A 19721-nucleotide genomic window follows, 5' to 3' on the forward strand; every position below is an offset into this window, starting at 1 on the left:
TTGCAAACATCTTCTGCATGCCCACGCATGCTCTGAAACATTGCCGCGTGGCTCGTCAGGGGGCAGGACCATGGGAACCCCATCAAATGTTTACCATTTGATGGCGGTAAACATAACAATGCTGCCATTGAATGGTAAAACTACGGTATACGGTCATTAGGTCGATAGCACTAAAGTTGACATGCATTGGGTCGACCCCTGAAGGTTGACATGAGCCAAGTTCGACACATGGGAATGTCGACATGGGCTTAGGTTGCCATGCCATTAGGTCAACACAAGCATTAGGTCAACATGGGCTAGGTTGACAGTCAAAAGGTCAACATGGGGTTTTTCACTTTTCTTTTAGCCGATATGTGCCGACAGGTGGTAATTCATGCCCTACCATCCACTAGGGCGTGGTGGGAGAATAAAATAGTGTGATGAGCGTAGCGAGGTACCATGCCCAAAGCATTACCATACTACTGTACCAGGGGCGGATCCAGGATAAAATGACAGGGGGGGCACCATGATAAAAAAGGGTTTGGGTGGGGGAGGGGCGGTGTTAGTGGTGCCAGTGTACATGCTAAGAGAGCAGCAGGAGAGGGTGGGAATGGAATTAAAAATAGGCCCTGGCATTTAAAGTACGCAGGCCCACCATGGCGACAAAAGTGAAGGATGTAGTTGTGCGCGCGGCAAAGGCGCGCTCCGGAAAAGGGTGTGTGGCCACTCAACAGGGGGCGTGTCAACACCATATACAACTTCTACACATTATGCAACAAAATACTAGACCCCATTATACTTGCCCCTTACACATGATGCCAAATGGAATGAGCCAAAATTGACATAATGCCACATGGATTGTGTCAAAATTCAAATAATGCCACATGGATTGTGTCAAAATTCACATAATGCCACATGGATTGAGCCAAATGCATAAAATGCCACATGGGTTGAGCCAAAATTCACATAATGCCACATGGATTGAGCCAAAATTCACATAATGCCACATGGATTGAGCCAAAATTCACATAATGCCACATGGATTGAGCCAAAATTCACATAATGCCACATGGATTGAGCCAAAATTCACATAATGCCACATGGATTGAGCCAAAATTCACATAATGCCACATGGATTGGGAAAAAATTTCCATAATGCCACATGGATTGAGCCAAAATTCACATAATGCCACATGGATTGAGCCAAAATTCATATAATGCCACACGGATTGAGACAAAATTCACATAATGCCACATGGATTGAGACAGAATTCACATAATGCCACACAGATTAAGCCAAAATTCACAATACACTTCATAAACAGGGACATTGTCCACCAAAGGCTCGCATAAAACATTTACACCATAATGTCCATTACACGTTAAGTTACAAGCTATTATGTCCATTATGTGTTATGCCAAACACCATAATGCCTATTAAAAATTATGCTACATAAGTGCTGCTTCTCTACATGCTCATTGCCAAGGGTTCCATGCTCATTGCCAGAGGTTCCATGCTCATTGCCATGTGGGATTACATGCTCATTGCCAAGGGGGAATACATGCACGTGGTAAATGGGGGACAGCCGCCGCCAGGCAGAAGTGATAGCCACTGACAGTGGCAGAGCCTGGCTGTATTCAGAGCACTGCAGGTCCGGCTATTTGAAATAATACCCCTTTCACACCAGAAAATGCATTCCCAGGTTGGCCCCTTTTACACCAGCCTAGTCCCTGCATTTTCTGGTGTGAGGGGGAGAGAAAACCACCCCTCCCCCCTTTAACCAGTTATCTCATTTAACCGGCTATATCTTCGGAACCAACTGACCCATTTACATGAGACAAGTATTATATTGAAGAACTTTTGAGTGGGCTTTGAATGATTTTGGTCCAGTGAAACTGGAACGTTTGGTTCCAGAGTAATCTGTCCTCAAAGAACATGAACAGCATGAAATTACATTTCAAAAATTAAAAAATTGGTTTACAAGCAATATCTCTGGAACCAATTGACCGATTTGGACCAGCCTGATATCATATTGAAGGCCCAGCGATTTGGAATTGAATGAAATAAACTACAAGCTTCTGTGATGCCAGGGCGGGAACTGGCAGCCGTCGGAATCGGGTGGGGGTCGGAATTGACGGGTCCCATATTATCCTATGGGGAAAAAACGTTACAGGTTTGCCAGGCGATATCTCCGGTTCCCGGGGGGCTAGAGACACAGGGCTGGGCTCGTTGGAAAGCCCTGGTCCTCAGCTACAAAATAAATGACAGGGGGGGCACGTGCCCGGGTGCCCCCCCCCTGAATCCGCCACTGTACTGTACTACCAACTACTACCATAGGAAAAAAAAAGAGGTGAGTGAAACATCACAATTTGATGTCCATCCCTAAGCAGGAGAATGCTGATAATGACCTATTCCAGGAGGGACCCAATGCTTGGCTCCTGTGCTTTCCTATTAATTTAAGATTGCCATGTTTTGAACAGGTTAATTGATAAGGCCGGTGTTTAACCACAGGTGATACCAATCCTAAAATAAGGGTAGTGCAGGAGCACAGCTGTCCCTCCTGTAGAGGGTCATGTTGGGAGGTGTGCATGTGCAAATCATTCTGCCCCATAATTACAGCACCTGTGTGGCCCGCCCCCTCCCAGCAGCATAAGTCGGGCAGCTACAGCCGAGGGGAGTGACTCCGGGACAGCGTTGAGGACAGTAGTTGCGGAAACGTGTGATACAGCGGCAGAGGCTGTGAGTTGCGGTCACACGCGGCCGTAATGTATGTAGTGGCTGGTGCTAATTCTAACCGCTGTGTGTTACATTCTGCATAGGCAGCCATGGAGCGTCTGACAAAGCTTGTGGTCTTCCTGGGCCAGCGGATCGGGGTTGCGCCCACTCAGCTCCGTAAGGTAAATGTTATATTCTGCTCTATAGGTGGCAGCACCAGTCGGTGGGCTACTGATCTACTGCATCGCGCACCTGTCCTGTCCGGGTATGGGTAAAAACCGTAACCGGACTGCAGAGTTCCATAGTCCGTTCGGGTCCGGTACCGGTTTTCTCTTAGCAGTACTGTGGCTGCAAGAGGGCTCAATGAGTTAGTTCTCTTGCCTTAATGTATTTATATGATTGATCGTCTTGTTCTATTATTTGGCTGAAGGATGTTTGTCATAGTAGAAAGCAAGCGCATATACCTGGTGAGGAGCCACTGCTTCTAAGCCATATGGACCTCATTCTACTCCTTCAGGGTTTACTATTCTGGTCATTTATAATTTTGTATACACAGGACAATAGATATCTGACGCCAAATGTACAGTTCCGTTATAACAATAGAAGTTCAGATATATTCTAAGTTACTGTGGTTGTATGTCCATAAACCTTTTCTCACAATATTAACGTTATTTTGGTGCTGTTGTAACTTGCTTGTGCAGAATTGGTAATTCTAGTAAATGGTGTTTGGTTTATATAGCTGTTTAATAAAACTAACTGATTAGTTAGAAAGATGGTGGCAATATCCCTACATCTTATAAAGTGCTATTCAGATGGTCACTGGTCATGTTTTGACTGTCATTGTGTCATTGTGCCTTAAATGACAGCTGTGACACCACAAACCTTCTTCCCTGCCCAAAAACTGACCTGTGCTTCTTAATTTTTAGTGTGTCCTGCTGAACACTGCAATTGAGCTCTTCAGTTACATTGATGCCCCCACCTATTCTGGTTCAGTCTATCAGTATCATGATTGGGTAAGCTTCTGCTCTGCTACTGGGGAAAAAGATATAGAATTTTTTTTTTTTTTTTTTTTTTCATCCTTCCTTGCACCCTGATATAAAATAACTATGGAATGAGTGCAGATCCAGTTCACATATAACAAAACTTGTGGGATTTGAGTTTGTAGAAGCTCAGAATACACCTGAATGTCTCTCCTGCAAATTTTTGCACCACCTATAAACTTTCTACAGTTGTGCTAATTGTAGTGGCTTTAGTGTTGATAGGAAAAATGTCTTTCAAGTTGTGACTTCTGTACATAATCCTCTAATGCTGTGTACACACGGGGGCGCTAGGGGCTGAAATCGCTGGGAATATGGTCGCTGAGCGACCATATTGCCAGTGATTGGAGTGTGCACCAGCGATAAATCGCTGGGTGCGCGCTCCCGTTTTCAGCCCCTGAATGGTCGCTGGTCGGAGGAGCATGCTCCTCCGACCAGTGACACATGCTCCTCCGACCAGCGACACATGCTCCTCCGACCAGCGACATCCCCTGCCTCTTCACCCAGCAGTGTTTAAATTTTCATCTGCGACCATCTCTGGTCGCAGATGAAAATGGGACACGGGGCAATGATTGCTGAGCAATATATTGCCAGCGATCATATTGCCCCATGTGTACACACCTTACTGTGCCTCAAGCTAATAGACTGAAACATAATTTTTATTTTTTTTACTTTTTGCGGGGGGGGGGGGGGGGGGGTTCTTGGCTTGTCTATAGATCTCTATTACCTTGTAAGCCAACACCCTCTTGATGCAAAGTCAATAAATATAGTAAAATAGATACTTGAGTTGATATCCTGGCCATGATGGCAAACTGAGTGCTATGGCTATCCATTTCTGTCTGCAGCCCAAGATGCTGTTTTATGTCATTCTAGAATATGAACGACTTTGATCACTTATACCATGCCCTCTGCTGTGTAGAAGAAGATACAAAACTTCCTGACAACTTGGTCACGTCCTTGACATCAGATGGGTATGTCTAAACAAATTAATCTTGAGGTTGAAAGATAAAGGTTTTTCTTCCTGCCTTTCTCTTGTCACATTTGAAATAATTGATTATTCACCTACCCAGTTGGATTGCACTAATCTCCTAAAGTATTTTTTATTTTACTAAAGTGGAACTATTGAAGAGAATTTATGTAAATGGGATTCTACAATACCCCCTATTCCCAGGTTGAGATGTAGTGACTAAACTGATAATCATGGCACATAAAGATCCTCAATCATAGATGAATTGTACTTTTTCTTTAAATAAACAATGTGCAGTGACTGAAGGAAAAACTGCGTACAGGTTGAGTACCATTTACCCAAAATGCTTGAGACCAGAAGCATTTTGTTTAACAGATTCCATGTTTTTTTAAGTATATTTTGAGGTATCCTGAATTTGTATAAAATACAGATCTATTTTATTTGTGCATTGGGGGAAAAAAGGCTTCAAAACCTAAAACCATAGGCCCATACACACTAGGAGATTTTCATTACAAAAAACTTTGGGAAAATAGTGTGTACACACTACTTTGGTGACAGATCCAGATTTTGCCCAAGAGCTTTTTAGGAGGCGAGAGACTTTTATATAAAAGACTTTGCTGAAAACCTTTCATATAAAAGGCTATTTACATAATGGGCTGGGTTTGAAATGGGGCTGGGTTTGAAATGGGGTTACCTCAACTCTACTTACCTGTTTACACTGCAAAGGGACCTGGCTCAAACGCCGCATGCTAGCTGGGTTGCATTCATGCTACCTGGGTTATTCTCAGAAGATGGCACCTTTCATTACTGAGGGTGTGCAAATTAGAGCTATTTTCCTTTCTACCAGCTTGCTTTCACTTCAAAAAATCGCTCTGGCAAAAACTTGACAGACATGGCTTGTCTAATGTAGGTGTAATTGAATGACAAATGGACCAACCCTATTGGGAGTAATATTAAAAGCAGACTATCCCCATGAACCTTGTACAATTTTTTTTTTTTTTATACTATACTAGTGTTGTAATGATAGAAGTGTTTAACATTGTTATACTCCTATCTCTGTTTCTCAATTTATCTGGCTTCTGAGCTTGTGGTGGTCTAGTATTAAATCTGTTTTTACTATTTCAGGGTCCCTGAACAGGGTGATCTACAACAAAGCCCACTTATGTCTGAAGATACTGTCCATTTGGATACTGTCCATTTGTCAGATACAATGGAAACTCCTTTGCCAGTGTCAGACACTATAACTACTAAAAGACCAGAACATGACCAATCTGATCTGGAGAACCTAGGGTTCAATCTGGACCTGTCTGAAATGATGTGTTTGGATTATCCTGTGGACTTATTGGTAGAACTTCCATTTTGTGTTGAACAAGTAACAGAGAATGTATATGTATTGTTTGCAACTGATCTTGTAGTCCTACAAGCCATAACTGTACTAGAATTCAATACTACAGGAAACGAGGATGTAATCTTAGATGCCTGTGATCAACCAGATGACCTAATTCAAAGTGATATCCAAACTTTGAATTCACCTAAAGATGTATTAAACTTGTTTAACAATGAAGAGGACATGGAACCTAAAAGTGTATTCTGGGATAGCTATGATATGCATGTATCAAGAAGTCCCCTCAGTTGTGAACATAGGTGAGTAGTCTGCCTCCTAGAAGTGAAAGTTACTGTAAACAATCGTTCTGACTTCATCCCCTCCATTAGTTTGCGGCTTAAACCCCCCCCCCCCCCCATTTTTTTTTTTTATTCTGTGAAAACTGTCCACTACAATCATAAGGTGACTTAGAAAATGCCAATGTCACTCCACAGGTCACATTGTCGCCTCTATTTCTTGTTTTCAATGCTATTTAGCACAGCATTTGTGTAAACCTAGACTTACCATACTATCCCTCTAAACCAGGACACATGATTTACATTGGTTCTCTAGCTGATTTAAACCAGGCTTGAAATTAGCCAGCCACAGAACCTGTGTAATTCAGAAGTGTCCTGGTTAAGTGATAGTATGGCAACCATGTCTAGCAGGAGCTGTAAAAGCAGTATGTTGCTGTTATCTTCAACTCCGCAGCCACTGCACAGCAAATATCAAGTCTTCCACATTTTTGTTTACAATATTCCCATCTCACACCCGCAAAATTTTAAGCTTACACCGTCTGGTACAGTAAAAGCCGTGTAAAACTGCCTAATGAAAGTAGAAAGCGCAGAATACCTGCAACACTACTCTACCATTGCAATCTTCCCTTGTTTTAATTACATTTTTTGTCTTTAGATCAGGAGGATGGGAGTCTCAAGCTATCAGCAATTTGGAAGATGCACTCCTTATGGTACTGTAATACTTTTATATTACTTAATCAGTATTGCCTTGTTACTGGTGATGCTGTCCTTCCTGAGTCTTGGGTTGGAAACTAACTTCATCTGGTGGTGGACCACAGGTTCTCAAACTGTCCTCGGGACCCCACACAGAGCATGGTTTCCATGTCTCCTCACAGAATCACAAGATAAATAATTAGCTCCACCTGTGACTCTTATAAAATGTGTCAACAAGTAATGAATGCACCTGCCAGGTGATTTTTCCATGGGAAAGGTCCTGCTAACACATTGCTGCAACACTACTCAAACACATGCTACAAGTCTCTGGTGACCAAAAACACTACTTTGAGTGTTGTACAGATGTGTCCACTGTCCTAATACCACACCAACTGCACCCATCAATATTGTTGTGTACCAGCATCTAGTCAGATCCAGATGCATGTACTCTGCCATAATTCATGCATACACATCAGGGTCATAGTGAGTGGGACACCTGTAGGTTGCTTCAATAAAATGTATCTGCCCAACTAGTGTTTAATCTTTGACATGCACTATACAGTTATCTGGTAGAGCGACAAAAAAAAAGTGTACAGTGTATGCAAGCGGCCAATCTATAAATATCTATGATCCAACATGATGTCCACCGGATACAATGTCTTGACACTGATAAATGAGATTGCAGATGTCCTGTCGCTGCTGACCGACACTTGCTTATCTGGGGAGGAGCTTGGATATTGTAGGGCCATACACTTGCACAGTATATCTTGGTGCATGTTTATCTATTGGGTGCCAGGTTGATAAATAACATGTGTATGCTCATCTTAAACTCTCCCATCCCTCCCAAAACACCCTATAACCGGAATTGTTACATTTTGCTTCAGTTAAGGTTCCAATACACATTACAATTGTATACAATATCGCATCTTGGTTTTGCGAGGAGATCCAGTACAAAAGTATGTGCAGCACATACTTTTTTTTGGTACTAAATCTCCTCGCAAAACCGAGATGTGATTTTGTATACAATGTGTATGGGCACTAAGCCCGTTGAACCGATCTGCATTAACTAGAGACTGATGTTGCCTTCTAACGAAGTAGGTTGATAATGGAAGTGTTTACCTTTTTGACGGTGGTAATAGAAGTGGTGGGTCCTTGTATTGTATATTGGTGGTAGATTGCTTAATCGCCCAAAAGCAGAACTGATGCAGCTTGTAACTCCTGTTGCTCTGGAAAAATCCAAATTTTGTTTAATATTTCTGATGTGCTTAGGACGAAGAAGCCACTCCTGAAGAAGGCCAGGATTTGCTCAATTGGCTGTATGAACTAGATCCCATCTGCACCATGACTGATGAAACAGACCTGTGCTACCAGGTTGGCTTGCTTTATATTAGAGGGAGTGCAGGCTTTTGTAGGTATTCCGCTTCTGTTTAATGCAAACTCTGCAGTACAATGTCCTACACCAGGGGCATTCATCATGCATTCATCTGTTGTCAGACTAAATATCCCAGCATGCTCTAATGGCAAAACTGCAGGGCTGCATGTTTAATACACCTAGCGTACACTAGAAGCTTTTGAAAATCCTTCTTATTCATTGAAGCACTTGTGATAAAGCTTCATAAAGAAAGCTGCAGAATGATTTGCTTTCTCCTCAATCAAAGCCAAACGCTCCAAGCAGCAGGCGGTGTCTGGCCTGAGGGAGCTGGCTGGTCCCGCACAATCTGTTCGTGTTGGTAGTCTGTCCAAAATGTGTCTTGGCTTTGATTCATGTATCGGACAGACATGCAGATTATGCTGTTTTCTAGGAAAGCACTCTATAATCTGTGAATATGAAAGTCTGTTAGTGATGTAACAACTGCTTGTGTTTTTTTATTGGCACATAATAGGATAGAAAAAGTTGCACTAAAAAACACAAGGCACTGCAGTTATGCCAGGTGTAATAGAAAGGCTGTCCAGAGAGCCAGGGGGTTAGATGAATGTGGATCCATCTGGATCTAGATAAGGTTAATGTTTAATTGCTTAAAGACCCGAACACTAAAGTGCTTAATCCAAATCGAAACGGGACATGGAGCCTTTTTTGGCTTTGTGCATAAACCCAGTGGTGTACATACAATTCTGATGTGGTGGGGTGACTGAGCACTACATGGTCACTCCCATTCTGCAAATGCACACAGTTCCTCCACCTTCCCTTAGACCCAGCATGTCCAAACTATGGCCCTCCAGCTGTTGTGAAACTACAAGTCCCATCATGCCTTGCTAGAGTTTTGCTATTAGGGAATGATAAAACTATTGCAAGGCAAGCTGGGATGTGTAGTTTCACAACAGCCGGAGGGCCACAGTTTGGGCATGCCTGCTTAATCTAATCACACCAAAATGAATACATATGCACTTGTAGCTTAAAACCAATTGCAGTAATGTATAACGCCAGAATCCCGATAGGAGTAGTCTGTTCAGTTCATAGGTTTGCTGACAGATACTTGAACTAAACCGTATCCTCTCGGAGTCCATCTTCTCAAAAGGTGTGAATCTAGAAGATGCTGCAGTCATTATGAGCGCTGCGCTCATAATGACTGCACTTACCAGCGACTACTTGATGCATTTTCAAGGTTCTTCTTTGTTTACCTGAATGGAGTGGGTCAAACTCCAAGCAGTCATTAGCTTTATAAACCTTAGTGTAGGTTACTAGTTGGAGCTTTAAAAAAGTTGTGTTCTGAATATCTTCAATTAAAATGTTGGTGAATCTTCTATCATCCTCTACCTTAAGTGCAGTTACAGCATACACACCAACTGTCCAGATTTTAGTAGAATAGTCCTAAACTGTTCTATATGCCCATCCGTATTTGGACTGCATTATCCTGGCTTGCCGGGCAGTTGGGAAATGCTGTATGTCCCATGTATAGAATCGGACACCTGCTAGTGTAGTTGACTGGGCAATCACCATTAACTGAGAAATGCTTCAAAATTTGGTTATCTGGAAAGTTGGCATTGGTGTAGCCAATGCATCTACAGCTGGCAATAGCCATGTGAGTTACAATGTCAGGATCTAGGATTGACAAGTAAGTGTCAGAGGTTCCCAAAGTTTATGTAGAGCTATACTTTGCCATAAGTGACTTGGTACTCTCCAATGCTTAATAGACCTAACAAGCTCTTGTCATTTTTCAAATTACCACCTCTAATGATGGTAAATAGACCCTTTAATTAGAATCTTAATCCCTTAATTTAGCCATATCCTTAAAATATGGACCCTTTTAAGCAGGGCCAGTGTAAGGCTTCTCAGCACCCTTGGCAAAACTTCAACCTACTGCCCTCCTTCCTGCAGCCAATACCCACTTTCTAACCCCTTAAGGCATACTTGCCTAACATTCTGGAATGGCAGGGAGGCTCCCAAAAATTGTGTGGTCCTCCCAGCCAATGTTCCCTCTAATTTTACGAAGGCTGTGTGCGGCAAAAGATTTAGGCTGTGCAACTTTTGAAGGAAATTAAAAATTTTGTGCGTCACTTATAATTAACTGGAAAATGACATTCAGCATTTGTGTTAACTTTACTTCAAAATGATATTAAACATTTAAACATTCAAAACACAGTACACAATGTAGTTAATGGGTGAAACACACATTAATTGAGTCCACAACTGCAAAAAGGGACCACTGCTGCTTTGTGCGCTCTGTTGTAATGTCTGTGCGCACGCTCGTCGTGTTGTGTGCGTGCGCACAGCTTAGAGGGAACACTGCTCCCAGCCCCCTAGGATGGTGGTCAAGTCCCCGGCTTTCCCTGGAGGCATCCTTTTGAAACCCATGACAGTGCAAGGAGGAGGAGGCAGCAAAGTAGGGAAGTATGCCTCAAGGGAAAGTATGGAGGTGAGGTTCCACAGCAGCCACCTGCATTATCTACAACAAGGATCCTCATAGACATCATTGACTTTTGATAGGCAGACTTGTTGCAGGCCCCCCCCCCCCAAATATCCCAGTGCCCTAGGCAGCTGCCTGATGGTAGAGCCGGCCCTGCATTTAAGGTGTTTTTTGTGTAGACTGAATAAAAATGTAATTTCTTATACTCTGTTCCTTCACTCAGGTAACACTAAAGCACTCTCTGGATACAAGAGAAGAACCAGTATCTTCTACTCCATATGCAAAGAAAAAAAGATCCAGAAACTTGAGTCAATCTGAACTTGAGGTGGAATGGATTTCTGGGGTAACTTCTTGATTTGAGGCCAGGATCAATAAAGGGCACACTATTTATTAATTTTATGATGGTAGCAAGTGATGGCTTGCTGGGTTGGACTAGCTACATGTAATGATAAAGTGTTCTGTTTTTGTTAAACTTTCATCGGCTCACCATTCATGTGACATCACAAATTACAATCTTGACACTTAATTTTAATGTTTTTATTTTTTATCCACTGACTATATAACACAAATTGTTTTGCGTTTGTTTCTTTATCACTAATGTAATGCACGATTGGTACAACTTTGACTTCACTAGTAGTTTTAAAATCTCACATTTGTTCTCACAATGGTATTTCATCCTATTTTATGGCTTCTCATTAACGTTTGTATTTCATCCTGTTTGTGTTTTTGCATGCGTGAAAACAGATGAAAGTATTGCATTTTAAAATGACTTGGCAATGTAGACTGTCTTCTCCCAGAGCTATAGGTTTTAATAAATTTTATATATAATTTTTTTCTCTAAATTGTAGACTGGCGTTTCTGTATTCTAATCCCATCTGACACTATCGGGGAGCAGTGAGGGGCTGTATTTAGTGAGTCTCTACGCATGAGTAATCTTGTTCTAGTTTGGATAATGGAATTATGGTACATTAATGGACACCAATGTATCTATAATCTGTGTGACATACACTATTGCTGCTTTCACACCGCAAAACCTGCTTAGACCCGGTATTTAAAACGTTACCTAAAACGGGTCCATGCAGGTTATGTCCCTTTCACACCACTGCACATACAGTATGTCATGAGCGGCCGGTTCATTAAATATGCATTGCGCTAGGGACCAGTAATGCTCACTGCTGCCTGGGTACATTTTCAGACTGCAAAAAAACGGGTCAAACCCTACTTTTTTACGGACTGGACAGATGTAACAAGCTGAGAATTACAATTTAGATTTCAGTTTCAACGCACCCCACCCAAACGTAACGCTCGGCACATGTTACATCTGCCCCATCTGCAGTGCACATGGTTTTGCCCATTTTGAGAACAAATTTGTACTGCGATCAGATCTGAATAAGGGCCTGTGTGAGTACCTTGAGGCATGACGGTCACTAGCTGGGACTTCACCTGTGGATATTGACAGCTTCCTCCATGACAGGTTGTCTAACTATTGTTTTCTCTAAGTCCAGTGGTACACACTGAAGGGGGTGAGGAATTGGGGATGAGGGAGGATGTGGTTGACATTCTCTCTGTAGAGCCAGTTTATACAAGGAGCAATGAGTTATTTATTTTTTTCCTTCTTTGGGGCCTAGTTTTTTCAAACTGCCATGTGTTTTTCACTTAGCATAGTACTAAAGCTACCTTTTGCCTTAAACCAGGGACATGCAGTGACATAAATGGTTGAGTTCCTGGCATGTACCAGAGCCAGATTTGCACACAATTTGAGCCATGGGGTACATGCTGCATTATACACATGTGCTGGAGATTAGCTGAGTCTTAATAAGAGACTTGCAGGAAAGGTAGTGCCTCACCTGCCATAGACCTTCTTACTCCAGCGTTTTGACTAAAAATGATTAGAATAATACAATTTTTTTTTTTAATGCATTTTCAAATGTACTAAGACCCGGCCACTGTGTCTTCACCGGGCTGGGTATCACCACCATGGGTAGAAACCTATGGGGGTTCTTTATCGCAGACTGCTGACCCACTCTTGAGTCCCATCCTCCATCAAACTACTCCTCCCCCTAGCAACATGTCACTGCCATAGGTCCGGCTCCAGGGGGGAGGAGGAGGCTCCGGGACAGACTTTACCCGTACAGGGCAGGCTGGAGAACTTGAAGAGTGAGAGAGACGAAGATTGTGATGAAAACCCCACACACATCACAGGTATCACGGGGCGCTAACGTCGCCGCATTGGGATGCTAGTCACATTTGTTAGTACATATGCAATAGCAAGTCGAGGGCTGGTGAAGTATTTTAATACACCCCCACCCTCAGAGAGGCTGGGGGCATGGCCAGCAGCTCGCACAGCTTTGACAGTTCTGACCATGCCCCTCCAGCTGTGAAATGGGGGCATGGCCTCGCAATTATATTAATTTCTGCAATGCCACGCCCCTTTGTGGGAGTCTTGTGACTGCAAGCAAAAATGTTGGCAGGCATGAACTAGTAAGCATCCTGCAACTGGAATCCGGATTTGAAGACACCGTCCTCCTAACTCCTTAGGTCGACAGTCAAAAGGTTACCACAACCAAAAGGTCGATATGCAGAAAGGTTGACATGAGTTTTCATACTTGGCCACCTGAGTTAGATTATAATAGTGTGCCTGAAGCATGACGAATGCAGCGGATCAAATATAGTGTCAATGTCGACAGCAACACCCGAAAAACTCGACCTTTAATCATTTCGACCTTTTTCTTATGTCAATGTTTTGACCATGACGAGCTAATGCATGTCAGCCTTTTATATATCAACCTTTTGACTGTATACCTAATGACTCGTGTCCCATATCTTGTTTGTGTGGAATATCATAAAAACCCCATAGCTTCATTACCATTTGATGGCAATAAACATTGAAATGGTGCAATCAAATGGTAAAAACACTACCATTAGTAAACCATCGGTAAACATTTACCATGGATGTGCATCCCTAGACAACACAGTATACCACACACACCTGTGACGTGGGGCACGGGTTATTAGGTCTACAGAAATAAGGTTGATGGTCAACATGGGGTTTTCTTGTTTTTCGGTATCTGTCAGGTGGGGGCAGGGGCGGATCCAGGCAAAAATGACAGGGGGGGCACCATGATAAAAGAGGGTTTAGGTGGGTGTGGGGAGGTGTTAGTGGTGCCAGTGTACATGCTAAGAGAGCGGCAGAGAGAGGGTGGTAATGGGATTAAAAATAGGCCTTGGCATTTAAAGTACGCAGGCCCACCATGGCGACAAAGTGAAGGATGTAGTTGTGCGTGCGCCGAAGGCGCGCTCCAGAAAAGGGGGTGTGGCCACTCAACAGGGGGCGTGTCCTTGAGTGTAGTGTACAACACCATATACAACTTCTACACACTATGCAACAAAATACTAGACCCCATTATACTTGCACATGATGCCAAATGGAATAAGCCAAAATTCACATAATGCCACATGGATTGAGCCAAAATTCAAATAATGCCAAATGGATTGAGCCAAAATTCACATAATGCCACACGGATTGAGCCAAATTCACATGATGCCAGACGGATTGAGCCAAAATTCACATAATGCCACACGGATTGAGACAAAATTCACATAATGCCACACGGATTGAGCTAAAATTCACATAATGCCACATGGATTGAGCCAAAATTCACATAATGCCACATGGATTGAGCCAAAATTCACATAATGCCACATGGATTGAGCTAGAATTCACATAATGCCACACGGATTGAGCTAGAATTCACAATACGCTTCATAAACAGGGACATTGTCCACCAAAGGCATGCATTAAACATTTACACCATAATGTCCATTACACGTTAAGTTACACGCCAATATGTCCATTATGTATTATGCCAAACACCATAATGCCTATTAAAAGTTATGCTACATAAGTGCTGCTTATCTACATGCTCATTGCCAGAGGTTCCATGCTCGTTGCCATGTGGGATTACATGCTCATTGCCAAGGGGGAATACATGGTCGCGGTAAATGGGGGACAGCCGCCGCCAGGCAGAAGTGATAGCCACTGACAGTGGCAGAGCCTGGTTGTATTCAGAGCACTGCAGGTCCCGGCTATTTGAAATAATACACCTTTCACACCTGAAAATGCATTCCCAGGTTGGTCCCTTTTACACCAGCCTAGTCCCTGCATTTTCTGGTGTGAGGGGGATAGAAAACCACCCCTCCCCCCTTTAACTAGTTATCTCATTTAACCGGCTATATCTTCGGAACCAACTGACCCATTTACATGAGACAAGTATCATATTGAAGAACTTTTGAGTGTGCTTTGAATGATTTTGGTTCAGTAAAACTGGAATATTTGGTTCCAGAGTAATCTGCCCTCAAAAAACATGAACAGCCATGAAATTACATTTAAAAAATAAAAAAAATCGGTTTACACGCAATATCTCTGGAACCGATTGACCGATATGGAGCAGCCTGGTATCATATTGTCCCAGCGATTTGGAATTAAATGAGATCAACCACAAGCTTCTGTGATGCCAGGGGGGGAACTGGCAGCCATCAGAACCAGGTGGGGGTTGGAATTGACGGGTCCCATATTCTCCTCTGGGGAAAAAACATTACAGCTTTGCCAGGCGATATCTACGGTTCCCGAGGGGCTAGAGACACGGGGCTGGGCTCGTTGGAAAGCCCTGGTCTTGAGCTATAAAATGACAGGGGGGCACGTCCCCGGGTGCCCCCCCCCCTGAATCCGCCACTGGGTGGGGGCATACACGTGCAGTATGGGGGATGATACTGCTCATGTGCCAGTCCCACAGTGGGGGCGTGGACCAGTAGCAGCAGTTTCCCTCCTAAACTGAGGAAGGAGCCACCACTCACATGCGTGTGTGTGTGCGCGAATGCGCGCAGGGCCGGATTTCTCACTATTGCGGGAGGGGGAATTATTAAATATGTACACATATGTGTTTGTATACTTATAGAAAATAAATTCCAAGAAACAAGAGGTCTGCACTTATACAAATTAAATCACCCCAAAGGTTTTATGGACTTGGTTAAAGCTGGCCATACACTTATGTGACTTCTCAGAGGAACCACCCGGCAGCTTCCCTGGTGGCAAGATTGCATGTGATGTATCGCATGCAGTCCTTTTGCATGTGATATATTGCATGTGATTTCAGCAAGTGCTGCCGGAGGCTATCCAATCTGACAAATCCTACGTGCAGCACCTTGCATTTATGGGGCCGCGCAACAGATCAGATCTAATCCACATGTGATTTGCCTGATTTCACCCAATTTCTTCACACAATGCATCGGAATGGGGAAAATCGGGCAGTATGGCCAGCTTAAGAAATTATTAATTAAAAATGCCAGCATTGCTCACAGCGACTGTTTTTATTTTTATTTTTTTGGATGCAATATTTGACTAAACTTCAATTAATTGATGTGGCTGCATTTGTATTTATTTATGTTAAATGAACAGTCCCTGTGAGCGCTGCTGGCATTTTTATTGGGTATTTTGAGGATCTCTCACAGCAACGTTGGCACTCAAAGGCTTAAGGAAGGATCTGTGACATCAGTGTCAGCCTCGATCAGCAGATGACTAGTAGGGTCAAACTTATGCTAGGTACACACCAGAGTGATTTGGCCTCAATACTGTCAATTTTGATGCAATTCCAACCGATTGTATGTAAATTGGGCATGTTTTGGCATGTTTTAGATCCGATTCCGATCCGATCTGCGACCCTGCTGTTCCTTTGGTTGCTTTGGGGATCCTACCTGCTGCAGTCAGGATCCCTCAATTCGACTCTGACCGGGTGTCCATTGCAAGCACAACATTTGTTGGTTTTTGCGTGCGACCCAGCCTATTCAAGTGACATTTCCTGAACACTCCCCCAGCCCCCCCCCACCGGCACCATATCTTTCAAAATCGTGAACAGTGCTGGGGCAGCACAGTGGGACTGTGGCTTCTGCTCTCCTGGATCCCATCCCAGTCCAATACCAACCTGGTATGTTTATAGTCACCACAATGCTCCTAAGCATGCTTTCCACTGATGTATGCTATACTGATATAGGCTGCTATGGTTTGTTATTTTTACCAGGCTCCAGGCACCTGATATTTCATAAAAGGACTATTTTTCCAGACATGGACTGGGCCTAATCATTGTGGACGAAAATTTAAAGAAATTAATTTCTAAAAATGTTATATTAATTTTATTATGCTTTTTTGGGAGGTACAGATTTTACACTAAGTAGCACACCCCAATCCCCTCCCCCCTTTCTTCTATTACTATACTGTTCCTCACTAACAGGAGGAATTTTGGTGGTGCTGCACACACAAACAAGCGCAATACAGAGTCAAACCCTTTCTTATATATATATATATATATATATACTAGTTTGTAGCGGCCCGGCACTCTCCTAAATGTTGCAGCAGGCCCCGGTGCCTTCCCGAATGGAAGTAGATAAATGGGCAGTGATGGGCGGCACTCGGAGGTAACTTTCAAAAGGTTTAATCAGGTGCGGCAAACGACCAACGTTTCGGGGTGCGGTAACCCCTTTGTCAAGGTGCTCAAACGGAAACCCTTGACAAAGGGGTTACCGCACGCCGAAACGTTGGTCGTTTGCCGCACCTGATTAAACCTTTTGAAAGTTACCTCCGAGTGCCGCCCATCACTGCCCATTTATATATATATATATATATATATATATATTACATACCTCCCAACTGTCACGGTTTTAGAGGGACAGTCCCGATTTTCGGGTCCTGTCCCGCTGTCCCACCCGCGGCAGGCATTGTCCCGCTGCGGGGGGTGGCAGTTGGGAGACCCCCCAATCTAGTAGAATAGACGCTGTGCGCATGCGCACAGCGTCTATTCTCGTATGAAAATTAGGTAACGGCTAATTAGCATAAGCCGCACCCTCATTTGCATATGCCCCGCCCCCTTTTCGTGCGCTCCTTCAGGTCAAAAGTTGGGAGGTATGTATATTATATATATATATATATATATATATATACAAAAATTTGTTCTGGATAAGGTTTGCATACCGAATCCGCATTGGCCACCGGGGGGAATGAGAGGATATGTTGGGCCAGTTCCTCTAGGGCTTTGTTCCTTTTCCATTTGAATATTCCAGAGGCGGACTGCCCCACTGGGAAACCAGACCATTTCCCGGTGGGCCGCCTACCTTGGTTCCTGGGCTGCCGGAACCAAGCGGCTGCAGCCTGGTCACAAACGGCAGCATTGCCCAAAACAAATATGGCTGTCGCATATATGCATATATTATATGCGGCAGCCATATTTGTTTAGGGCTATGCTGCACTCCATGACCAGCTGCGGCCGCTGGTCGCTGTCAGATGACGACAGAAGCACGGCGGTGCCTGGTGAGTAGTGTCCGCAACCCCCCCACACATTGCACATTAGAGTTTTTAGTAAAGAGAATTTACAGAAATGTCTGTCACAAAACAATGGTGGACAATGCATGGACCAACAGTGCTGCTGCGGTAATGGGTTCAATACACACACACACACACGCACAAACTGTGCATAGGGTAGCATTTTTGGACAATGGTAATATATATATAGTTATCTCTCTCTCTCTCTCTCTCTCTCTATATATATATATATCTCTCTCTCTCTCATTCATATATATATATATATATATATATATATATATATACAACAAAGATATTGCGAGCGGCACTCAGAGACTGGATACACGAAGTAACACTGCAAATACGTGTTTAATGCAAACTTCAACGTTTCGGGGCGCTGGTCCCCTTCGTCAGGATAAACACAAGGTGTCACACACAAGAAATTTATAGAAAAGACTTACCCCCCTTCTAATCACTGCTGCCCCTCCCGCTGCTCTGGGTCACCTGGCAGTGCAGCACGATGTCCATTCCCCCGTACTGCAGTTTCCTGTTTCCGGAGGAAACGTGTCATCCTCTCCCTGCCGGTCAACTGGCAGTGCAGCACGATGTCCATTCCCCCGTACTGCAGTTTCCTGTTTCCGGAGGAAACGTGTCATCCTCTCCCTGCCGGTTCCCATGGCAACGTTCGGGTTAACAATCTGAAATAACCACATAATAAACATTAAAACCGCAATTATATGCTGTGTCATTATTCATTGTTTACAAAGTGCTTAATGTAAGTGATTTGTTGCATCAGTGCTCATGTTTTTACAAAAAGAGGCTGTACTGCTTAAGCCTGGACGACGGCTGAAGTAGCCGATATTGTGCTGAAACAAAACTATCGGTTAGTGCATACATATATATGAAGTTACATTTTGCTTCCCTCATGGTTCCCCTGTTTGGGCTATTCAGTCCCAAATTGGAATATGGTGGGGCCCATCCCACCCGCAACTATTGTGCTGGAGGCATGGTCGACATGCTTAGCACAGTCGAGGCCCACAATAGATCAGCCAGTCCCATTAAACTCACCATGCTGCATGACCAAAACGAGATCTGCTTTCTCGATATCAAGATCACAAGAAAAGAGAAACAATTGGCCACTAGCTTATACACTAAGCCAACTGACCGAAACACCATGCTTAGGCATGAGAGTTTCCACCCCAGGGCAACAGTGAAGGGGTTACCCATGTCTCAGTTTATACGGGTGTGTCGGACCAACAGTGAGGCATCAGAAAGGGAACACCAACTGGATGCCATGACCCTGAAATTCCAACAGAGGGGATACCCCCCCGGGGAGCTTGTAAAAGCACGGCAGCGGGCCAGTGCAAGACCACGAGCAGAATTACTAATTCCCAAAAAAATTGAGAAATCAGAGCCTCCTTATCCATGGGTGAACCAATTTAATATTAACAGCAGACACACATCTAAAAGGGCCAAAGAACTATGGCCAATCATCACCACTGATAGGGATTTAAAA

At 43.6% G+C, this 19721-nt stretch overlaps 1 protein-coding gene across 1 annotated transcript; it reads left to right on the forward strand.

The window, feature by feature from the left end:
* Positions 1-2603: 2603 nt before the first annotated feature.
* On the forward strand, positions 2604-11699 carry LOC146062625 (uncharacterized). Its single transcript, XM_083174709.1, has 8 exons — positions 2604-2719; positions 2800-2877; positions 3622-3708; positions 4606-4703; positions 5825-6343; positions 6975-7029; positions 8282-8383; positions 11081-11699. Exons 2-8 carry the CDS (start codon positions 2806-2808, stop codon positions 11210-11212), a joined length of 1065 nt encoding a protein of 354 aa, XP_083030835.1. The 5' UTR covers positions 2604-2719; positions 2800-2805; the 3' UTR covers positions 11213-11699.
* The last annotated feature ends 8022 nt before the right edge of the window (positions 11700-19721 follow it).

Source organism: Crinia signifera, chromosome 3 (genome assembly GCF_055691185.1).
Source record: "Crinia signifera chromosome 3, ASM5569118v1, whole genome shotgun sequence".
NCBI classification, from domain to species: Eukaryota; Metazoa; Chordata; class Amphibia; order Anura; family Myobatrachidae; genus Crinia; species Crinia signifera.

Excerpts from the sequence above, each read along its gene's own strand:
- LOC146062625 (XM_083174709.1), top strand. The coding sequence starts at position 2,806 with ATGGAGCGTCTGACAAAGCTTGTGGTCTTCCTGGGCCAGCGGATCGGG. Across the intron at positions 4,704-5,824 it reads ACGTCCTTGACATCAGATGG|GGTCCCTGAACAGGGTGATC; the intron begins GTATGTCTAAAC and ends TTACTATTTCAG. Across the intron at positions 8,384-11,080 it reads AAACAGACCTGTGCTACCAG|GTAACACTAAAGCACTCTCT; the intron begins GTTGGCTTGCTT and ends TCCTTCACTCAG.